Here is an 11,252-nt window from a genome sequence, read left to right as displayed (position 1 = left end):
CTCTCTCTCTCTCTCTCTCTCTCTCTCCCTCCCCAGCTGTCCTATTATAGTATCTTGAATTGGTTGAGAAAATACAGTGGATGATACAGAGGAGAAAGAAAGAGAAAAGAAAATGAAAGGAAAATATTCTGGAGAGAGAGAAGGGGGGAGGGAGAATGAAATAGAAAGGAAGAAAGAAGAAAAACAAGGATGTTCAATGAAGTTTGTTTATTGAGAGGAATTGAAAAGGTTTAAATGTTCGGGAATGTTGCCTCATCAATAGAATGCAGAGAAATATGAAGGAGTTGCTGACCAACATCACTGCCACTACCTTCATCTTTTTTTCTATTGTCCATCACCACCAACCTCACCTTGGATTTTACCATTTCTGAGGTCCAGCTTGCTGTGAAACTTATATAGCCCAGAGTTTTCCTACTCCATTCCGTAACTCTCGTATTCTTATTCGCACACTCAGCAATCCTGGTTGTCTTCTGTGGAATATAAAAAGAACTTTTTTCCAGCTCATCATTCTTCAATAAAGAAAAAATCTGCAACCTTCCTCCTTAATAAACCACCATTGTTCCTAAAGGCTGTATTTTGTTATTTTTTTCTTTATATTTACTATGAATTGCTCAAAGCTAACTTTCTTCCTACACCTCGATCCCTGGATCTTACATTTATATGTATATATATATATATATATATATATATACATCATCATCATCATCGTCGTTGTTTAACGTCTACTTTCCATGCTAGCATGGGTTGGACGATTTGACCGAGGACTGGTGAACCAGATGGCTACACCAGGCTCCAATCTGATCTGGCAGAGTTTCTACAGCTGGATGCCCTTCCTAACGCCAACCACTCCGAGAGTGTAGTGGGTGCTTTTACGTGTCACCGGCATGCAAGCCAGTCAGGGGGTACTGGCAACGGCCACACTCAAAATAGTGTATTTTATGTGCCACCTGCACAGGAGCCAGTTCAGTGGCACTGGCAATGAACTCGCTCAAATATCTTTTCACATATCACTGGCACAAGTGCCAGGAAGGCGACATATATATATATATATATATATATATATATAAACACAGACATGCACATTTTTAAGGGGTAAATTATCAGAAATACATTTATATTGTCTTCTTTATTAATATCTTTCTTTATTTCATTTTTCAGGGTGGAATGGGAAAGCTCAGAATCTTAGACAAGGGTATCCGAGTAGATGGTAGAACAGAATTTACAAAAACATTGTACACATCAAAAATAAATTCTTTGCCAGTAAGTATATTTGAATTTTATATGTATTCCCATGTGAGTCTGTCTTTGTCTTATGTTTTCTTTTTTTATCAGTTATCTTTTGGAAATAAAGGTGTCAAAATAAGTCCCTCTATTTACATTTTGCTATGTTAATTATTGCTTCTTTGAAATCAAGATAACGAACTCTCTATGTCCAAATGTTCAAAGGAAATTCTTCTTCATTTTCTTTGCAGCCATACTTCTGTATTTGTGTATATCTATTAAGGCAAGATATACACTTGATTCTTTGTATTCTCCTTCTAGTTACCGGTTTCTACTCTCAAATATGATAATCCCTTTTACTCATTAACTGGTTAGATTACTCTGTAAAGAACATAAAGATGACTTCTCTGACATATACATTCTTCCATGGATGGGACGCTGGTCTATCATAGGATTAACTCATCTCTACCAACTGAGTGGACTGAAGCAATGTGAAAGGAAGTGTTTTGCTCAAGAACACAATGCATTGCCTGGTCCGGGAGCACGTAAAAAGCACCTTGTGAGTGTTGGATCTCAGAGAGGCAAAGTGGCTGATACTGGAGGCACATGAAAAGCTCCTTTCGAGTGTTAGGCCTCTTGGAGGCAATGACCGAGACGCTTGGCATTATGTCGTGCTTGAGAAGAAAACCTATCAAGCCTATCAAGCCAAGTGAAATTGTAGTTGTGGCAGACACTGGTGTCATGTAAATGGCACCTGTGCAGTGGTGGCAATGATGATGATGCACAGATGTAGCTGTGTGATAAGAAGCTTTCTTCCCAACCATATGGTTCTAGGTTCAGTCCCATTGCATGGCACTTTTGGGCAAGTGTCTTTTACAATAGCTTCAGGCCAACCAAAACCTTGTGAGTGGAATTGGTAGACAGAAACTGAAAGAAGCCTGTTGTATAAACCCTAAGCCTGTATTTAACTATGAAAAGTTGTAGAGTTAAATCTTATCTCAGAGTTGAGACGTTGCAGTGGTGTTCTGACCTCACTGGTTTGTCACGTATCATTGGCGCTGGGTGAAGTTTCTGAAAACAATTTCAGGCCATAGCAAATTCATACCGAAGCTGGTGGTTCTTGAAAACATGTTATTCATAAATAAAAGAATGATTTATGAAACAAATTATGCAAAAGTTTTCTATTATACTTTTAACTTTCAATGTAAAGTGTGTCAGCAATTTTCTGTTTGATCTTTAGTGTGCCATAAATTCAAGAACCACTGCTAGATTCTGTGTTCTTTCATTGGGATAAATATGAACATAAATAAATATATTTTTTCCATATGTGTCAAGTATTTAATATATATATATATATATATATATATATATATATGTGTGTGTGTGTGTGTGTGTGTGTGTGTGTGTGTGTGTGTGTGTATGTATGTATATATATGTGTGTATATGTGTGTGTGTATGTGTGTCCTAAATATCCACTAAAGCTAACATGAGATACATGCATAAACATATTTTTTAACTGACTTTTCTTGTCGTCCCATTTTCTCTTTTGCAATTTCTCAACATCAAATTCTTCAAATCTGTTAAAAGACAAACCACTTAGACATGCACAAAGAAAAAGAAATAAAATACAGAGAATAACACATCACCACACCCATTCTGCGACCCGGAATGACTGGCCTACTTTCTAATCTAGGGCTTTGGCAATGCTGACTGTTATTGATGTCAAACAGGCCCAGACAGTCAGAGTTTCTTTAATTTAATAAACACTATCTGGATTTTATAGAGTGTATGTGTTTGTGTGTGTGTGTTTGTGTGTGTGTGTGTGTGTGTGTGTGTGTGTGTGTGTGTGTGTGTGTGTGTGTGTTCTCACACTGATGCTTAATTCAATTTACTGCAGTTTAGGTTGAGAAAGTACGCAAATAAACTGTTTCATTTTATTTACACCCACATTCCAGAGTTCAATAAGTTCAGTTGCCATGAGAGGTGAAGGATCTAACATTTCAGACTATTGCCCCATGTCTGGGGAGGGAGAGAGAGAAAGGGGAGGGGCAGCGTTGTTCTTTTTTGGTCCCCAAACTAGTGAAATAATGTTTTATTTTATAGTTGCAGGCAAAATGTTCCAGTAACATTTTATTCCACGTCCAGTTCATGACAAAGGTTTAAGTGATTGAGAGTCACTGCCATTGCCATAATCTATCTGAGGTTCCAGGGTACCAATATAAGACCATCATAACTCTCTCCAGAGAACAGCAAGTCCCTTACATCGTAATGCAGTGAGCACAAAAATAATCTTTAATAACAAACAACACTTTTCACCCCTTAACATTTAAACCTGCTTTATCCGGTCCAAATATTCTACTTGTTTTATCTTCAAACTAGCCAGATCCAGCTTCTCACACCAAGCCTACAATGTCATTCTAAATGTAAACAATCACATTATTGAAGTCATGAAGTTATGAGATAAATGCATGATAGCACCATCCGAACGGGGTCGATGCCAGCGCTGCCTTGATTGCCTTCTGTGCTGGTGCACATACAAAGCACCAACTGATCGTGGTCATTGCCAGCCTCCAGTGACCCCTGTGCCTGTGGCACATAAAAAGCACCCACTACACTCTTGGAGTGGTTGGCATTAGGAAGGGCGTTGAGCTGTAGAAACACTGCCAGATCAGACTGGTGCAGCCTCCTGGCTTTCCAGACCCCAGTCGAACCGTCCAACCCATGCCAGCATGGAAAACGACCGTTAAATGATGACGATGAATGGGAATAAAAAAAAATTAAATTTGAGAGAGAAACCTGAATGCTAAAGAGTTAATATTATTCTTTTAGATTAAAATACAAATCATGTCACAGAAAACACTAGCATGCAACTGACAGCTCCAAGATATTTATAAAATACCAGTCATATACTTGGACTTAATGAATCAATTGTGTGGGTTTTATCAACAAATGATGTAATTATTTACAGGCAGGAAATACTCCAGAGTCAAATAAAAAAGTGAAGTAGAGAAAACCACAAAATCAAAACTGATAAGAGACATAAAAAGATTCTTCAGACTCTGTTATGAGTCTAAGACAAGAGTTAGTTCCTATGATTGGTTTGCAAATGTCTGCAAGTAATTATATTGTAATATTTAAATGCTATAAGCAAGGATGTACATGGCAATTTTCCAAAGTTGTCAAATTGGTAAATCTAAGATATTTCCACAGAAATGAATGCAGTTCTATTTACACAAAAATGGAACCAGATGTGTAATTTTTGTTAATTCTTTTACATTATTCTATTTATTTACTTATTATTTATTTTTTTGCATTATTTCATTTTATTTTTGGTTTTTTAATTTCACTTTTTCTAATTCGTCACTTTTCTTGAAAAAAGAATCCTTCACTCCAACAACATCTTTGAGGAGGTACCACAACAGGAAATTTTGTAAGGAAGAATATTGTGTTAATTGAAACTACAGTATCCTATCAATGACAATTATTTCACAAACTGTACAAAACTAAAAAATGATTGGTTTTAGTTTGGACAGCATTTCTACAGCCAGATGCCCTTCCCAACACCAATCGCTCTTGCAGACCCTGTTGGAGGCATCTTTCATGACATCCACACTATAAAGGATGCTGCGCTGTACATACACACACACACACACACATCATTGTCGTCATTCTCATCATCATCACTTAGCATCCATGTTCCATGTGAGCATGTGTTGCATGGGCTGACAAAACCCACTCTGCCCAAGGACTGCAACATGCTCCATTTTCTGTTTTAGTATAGTTTCTATGGTTGGATGTCTGGCCTCCATGTGGTCAACTGACTTACTATCAATTGCAGTCAAATGTCCTTTGAATCACATCTAAGAATTTTTTAAGAAAGAACGCATTGGATAATATAGCCCTAGGTACGTTATCTCCAAAAAGAACATGTGTCAGTTATAACCCTGACACATTTGGTTCTCAATCTGTTTGATCAAAGCTGAACTTCATTGACCCAGAAGTTTCGTGGTGTTTTTTTTTTTTTTTTGTAAAATCTTTCCAGAACAATGTCACAAAGACTGTCAGGTGAAATCGAAGGAAAGGAGAGACAAACAAATAGAAATAAAATGAATTTTAATGAAAACAAAAATGTTAACATTGAAATATATGATTATCTCCCTTTCAGTTTTTTTTATACTCAAATGGAAATAAATATTTGACCCTTGATTAATCAAAAGATTTCGTCAGGAAAACAAAAGGAATATTTTTCATCTTTTTTATTTGTGATGTTTGACAGTGGAACATCAATATGGTTACAGCCAGCTGAGTAGAACCAGCAAACGATTTGTATAAGGTCTTTGCAATGCAATTTCATGTGTTTGATATTGTAAGAGAGAGACCAATATCTAAAATGAAGTGTGTTGCTATCAACCTCTGTGTGTGTGTGTGTGTGTGTGTGTGTGTGTGTGTGTGTGTGTGTAGCTATTCTATGTGTTCTTTGAGTGTTTCAATGTATTCTACACAACCTTCTCTTACAGCCATCAATATCTGAAATAAAAAAAAAACTGTGTCCATATATCTCAAAGTGTGTGAACATATTCCTCTTGCATTTGTCCTCTATTTTTCCATGTAATCTGTAGCTTTCCTAACACGACACATTGAACAGAACTGGGTTGTCTAAATACATATTCAAAATAACTGGCTAAAAAAAGATAGAGAACAAAATAGAAAATGGTTTATTCTGCTCAGCAATTATAAAAAAAGAAAGAAAGATATTTAAACTGCCAAGCTTCACCAAGATCTGAGATTCCCAAATGAACACAAAAGTAGTGAAGCAAATAGAAAAAAGAGAAAATTAGTGACAGATAATTGTTTGGTGATTGAATATATTGGACGTGTAGATAAGAAAATGGTGATGCACTAAAATCTATGATTAACACCAATTTTTAACTCTTTGCAAACGAAGCCAACTCTTTTACAAGAGAAAAAAAATAACGAAGAACAAAGCCATTAAAACACTTAAGGAGTTGCATAGTTTAGATGTGGCATTGTGTGATATAGACTGCACGCACACACACACACACACACACACACACACATGCACACATACACATACACACACAAACACACACAAACACACGTGCACATACACACAAGCACGCACAAACATACACACACGCACACACACCCACACACTCATACGCAAACACACATGCACACACACATTACAGAGCAGAAGTGATAACTTACAACACCAAATCTTCGATTTCCTTTTAATGAATAGGAGGTCTTAACCCCAAAATATTAAAATATTAGATAAAAGCACAAGCCATTGTCTTATCTCAATTTCTTATAAATGACATTGTTTTAGTTTTCCAAGAACATAAAAAACACTTAAGAAGTTATTATTTAAAAGGCTATAAAAAATATCTCAATCGATGCAACACATCTATTCTCATCGTTTTGTCTTAAAAATAGAAAGGTTGCAGGATCAGACTCTCAAATGGTTTATTGCTTATATTTATCTTTTATTCTCTCTCTCTATCTCTCTCTCTCTCTCAAAATCCTTTACTCATTCTCTTTCACTTCTTCCTCTTCCACTCCATCCATTCTTGCTGCTATACTCTTTCACAACTCACTGACTGATCAAAATTTCCATTTTCTTCTTCTTCTTGCAGAAAAAGCCACTGTTTGTGGAATCCAGTGCAAATGTAACAATAGAAGCCAGAGATAAAACTGGTGCCGTAACGAACCAATTAATTATAGGTGAGTACTAATCATAGCAGGGCTTCCATATATGGTGTGACTGAGGAGAGTGGAATACGAGACAACTTGTCAAAAGTCTGATGGTTTCTATCTTGTTCACCATGAGTGTCACCAACAGGAGCCAAAGAGTCTTCGGTCACAGACGCAAACTGGAACCAATGTGGCCCAAATCACTACAAGGAAAACTGGAACCAAACTAACCCAGGCCACTAAGATGTAAATAAGGACCAAAGGGTCCCAGATCACAAGATAGAAACCAAAACAGCATAGATAGACTAAAGGGACTGAGTCTACAAAAATAGGGACCAAAAATAAGACAAAAATAGGGACCAAAGCAGCCAAGGTCATTGAGGTGCAAATTGAGACTGATCACTGGAAGTCACTCAAGAATGGAGAAAAGATAGTTAGATACAACCATCTTAAGTATGAAATAGCCCAGCTTTGGAAATTGAAGAATGTGAAGATAGTGTCAATTATTGTTGGGTCCTTGGAAACAGTATCAGAAGGCATCAAGAGGAATATAAAGGAAATGGGAATAGGAATAGGGTGCCCAATAGAACTGTTACAAGAGGTTTGCCTCCCTTGCACGGCCAGAATTACCAGGAAAGTATTAGATTGCTGAAAAGAACAGATAGCATGGTACCATACGCTGCAGGTAATAAGCCTGCTATGTATGCAAATCTCCAGGAGTTCTAACAAAACCTGTGATAAAGAGAAATAATAATAACGATAATAATAATCATAATCTCTTTCTATTGTAAGCTCTAGGTCTGAAATTTTGGGCAAAGGGGCTGAGAACATCCAAGTCTAGTGTTCAGCTGGGGCTCAGATTTGAATCAACCCAAGAAAAGCAAAGAAAAACGTCAGCAGACTTTGAATTCAGAGCAGAAAACCAAAAGAAAGCTGCTCAATGTGCTGACAATTCCGCCAGTTCACTGTCTTGATGATAATGATGATGATGATGATGATGACGATGACGATGGTGATGATGGTGATGATGATTTCTTTTGTTGGTGACAAGTGTCCAAACTATTGATAACAAATATTCCAAACAAGAACATTCCATTCCAACCTCTTCACTCTTACTCTCTTTCGCTGTGTTATTTGTTTTCTAAATCAATTTCTACTTAAAATATTTGTTTAAATTCAATTTTGTTTCTTTTCTTTGGTGTTTTTATTTTCTTCTTGTAATTTCCTCAGGAGAGAACAACATAGAATCCAGAGGTGATAGATTTGAAATCAAAGACAAAAAAGGACGAGAAAGTTTGGTTATTACAAGAGATCATATAGAACTGTATCGCAGTAAATTAGTACAGAAAGGTTAGTAATTTTAACGAAAGAAAAGAAACATCAAATATTCTTTACTCTGCTTCTGTACTTTCATTGATTTTTTTTCTGACATTCAAGCATACATATGTTATAGGTTAATGGCAGATTTGATGTTCAAGTCACAGATAATTTTCATGCTATTTTGATGGTATTTAATTTGCATCACAATTAATTCCTAAGAAGACATTCAACTGTGGAAGAATGGTTTTTAAATGCGGCACAAGGCCAGCAATTTAAGGGGAGGGGTTAGTTGATTGTAATCCCATTATCAATGCTGACTATATTGTATTGACCCTGAAAGGAGGAAGAGCCTCAGTGGGGTTTGAACTCAAAATGCAAAGAGCCAGAATAAAAACTGTAAAGGATTTCTTTGGACATTATTTCCTCTCAACAACTTTGAGGCAGAGAATCTCAAGTGGCTCTGACTTGCACACATGCAACGGTTGCACTTTTTGGCTCGAAGCACCATTCTCGGGGCTTCTCCTTGTGAATCTATGAAATGGCACAGAACAGGAATCACTCTGTGGTCTTTGGAGGTCATTTGGTCTGCCATCTCCATTTGGACTCCAGCAGATGATGTGAAGGGTTTCTCTTGAAATACTATCACAGATAAACACACACACACACACACACACACACACACAAGATTTTTTCTGGTCAACAAATAGTAAAGTAAGAAGTCAACTGGTTGACTGACTCATGGGGAAGTAGACATTAAAGCGATGATGATACTGGTGATGATGATGATGACAGCAACAATGATGATGATGGCAACAGCGACGATGATGATGATGATGATGAATGACTGAAATAAGAGAACACCAATCACGACAGAGCAGGCTATCAGATAACACCAGCAAACCAGAATACAATATTTGATACTAAATTTCAAGCTGAAACATTTCTGTAAAATAATGGTTCAGCATTGAAGCAAACCAACTTTTCTTTAAAAAGAAGGAAAATCTTTGATTAAACAGAAGCCAGAACATTTTGAATCATTTAGTGAATGAGAGGGAAACATCAGCTCAAAATAATAATGCCGGTTGATGATGTCTGACAAATATTCTTCAACTTAATGTTACCATTGCTCATAGGAACCTTGTTATAATTTCGTTCACATCTAAGTATGCCAGGAAAATGTGGAATCTGTTTTAGACATAAACAATCAATTCATATATATTCGTATGGTTGAGTCTTGAGACTAAAAGGAAGGTTCATCTAATTTTGAAATTTAAACTTGAGAAAAATATTGCCATAAAAACGGAAACCAATGAATTAAAAAGACGATTATCTAAATTAATGACGGAATAATTTTATTTAATTATTATTTATTATTTCCTTATTCACAACCCAGTTCTATTGATAAACGGATTTTACTTCTTTGGTTTCTTTCACAAGAATATTTTTTTTCTTTATTTTTGTTCTGTTTAAGAAAAAAAAATAGTAAAACAGGACCAAAACAGATGTGTTTTGGTTTAATGTTATAAGGGTGTTTTTTTTGCAATTAGAAAAAAATTGTTAATTTTTATTTAATTTATGAAGCCATAAATATAAGTGACTATGATTATTTCAAATGACCAAACTGTTTATCTGAATGATGAGGATGTGTGAAGAGGATGTGTGAAGAGGATGTGTGAAGAGGATGTGTGAAGGCTATTGAGAGGTTAAACTGAACAAAACTGATAAAAAAAAAAACACAAGACATTTTCAGCAAACACAAATAAAAAAAAAATCTATAAATACACTTTAGCCATGACCATGGATATTCTGTGACTATTTGATGATGGTTAGTATTCTCTGATGACTTCATGGAAGGTATGAAACATGTATAGGAGGAAACATGGAGGAAGCAGGCTTGCTTTTGGGATCATCATCATCATCATTTAACGTCTACTTTTCCATGTTGGCATGAGTTAGATCAAAGTTTATTGAAGCAGATTTTCTATGATTGGATGCCATTCCTGTCACCAACCATCAGCATAAAATAATGGTTTCATATTTTTTTATAATTAAGATATAAGCTGTTAATATATGAATGCAAAAGAGATAGTTGAATAATGGTAAACCTACTTTTGGGCCACCCTGTATATATAAATACCCATTATGTTGAGATCTCATTGGGCAAAACACTTGAAAATCAACCAAAAATGCTTCCCTAAACTCCATAACTCGAATCAAAATCAAAATGAAGACAATTCCATTATAATATATTTGTTTTTATCTTCTTTTCAATCCAGGCAACACACTCTTTGATGGTTCCATTGAAACACCAACAGTTCATTCACCAAACAACAGACCTTTGGTGTAAGAAAACGTTTTCTAATTGTTTCTCAATTATTATTTTATTATTTAAGCTCTAAAATATAGATTTTGGCTAATTTTTAGTTTTGTGTGAGTGTTTTTCTTTTTCACAATTTTGTCCGCCATTATTTTATAGCTGGTACATGGGTGTGCAGGTACGTGGGTACATAGACATGGATAGGATGGTACAGTTAAAGTTTTTATCCAACCTGTTTGGATTGTTGTTATTTTTTGACTTTTTCTCAACTCTGATTGGTTACCAGTCATAATGATGCCATCTTATTTTCCAAGAACTACATCATCCCATGTTAATTGTTGCTAGGGACACCATATTTCAACCTAGACCGGGAATGTTTTTGGTGTGTAAATTGGTGTAACCCATTGTGGTACATGGCTATATTTGGAAGTTGTTCAAGCAATGTGTGCATGGGTGGTGAAAGGGTTGCGGTGCTGAAGAAAGAACAAGAACTTCTGAAATATGCATGATACACCCATTACTTATTTTTCAGTAGATAAGAGTTGTAATTCCTCTCCTGTGATTCCCTGACCCTCTGCACCATACCCCCCATTGTTAAATTCAGTGTTTAAAGGTTTTCAATTATTTTCATAAAAAGAAATAATAATTTCTAATTGATTTCGATTTTTTTTTTTTTTTT

The 11,252-nt window shown here is 35.8% G+C and overlaps 1 protein-coding gene across 1 annotated transcript in view; it reads left to right on the top strand.

Moving 5' to 3' along the window:
- The window catches only part of LOC106867773 (zeta-sarcoglycan), a 97,222-nt gene that overhangs the window by 83,942 nt on the left and 2,028 nt on the right, over positions 1-11,252 (top strand). The window contains exons 3-6 of the mRNA XM_052972559.1: positions 1,159-1,260; positions 6,879-6,966; positions 8,167-8,286; positions 10,533-10,599. Coding sequence (XP_052828519.1) covers positions 1,159-1,260; positions 6,879-6,966; positions 8,167-8,286; positions 10,533-10,599 — 377 coding nt within the window. The remainder of the gene's footprint in view (positions 1-1,158; positions 1,261-6,878; positions 6,967-8,166; positions 8,287-10,532; positions 10,600-11,252) is intronic.

The sequence above is a fragment of the Octopus bimaculoides genome, chromosome 13 (assembly GCF_001194135.2).
Source record: "Octopus bimaculoides isolate UCB-OBI-ISO-001 chromosome 13, ASM119413v2, whole genome shotgun sequence".
Lineage (NCBI taxonomy): Eukaryota > Metazoa > Mollusca > Cephalopoda > Octopoda > Octopodidae > Octopus > Octopus bimaculoides.
The sequence above is the reverse complement of the archived record's forward strand: the minus strand, read 5'-3'. Positions and strand labels throughout refer to the sequence as shown.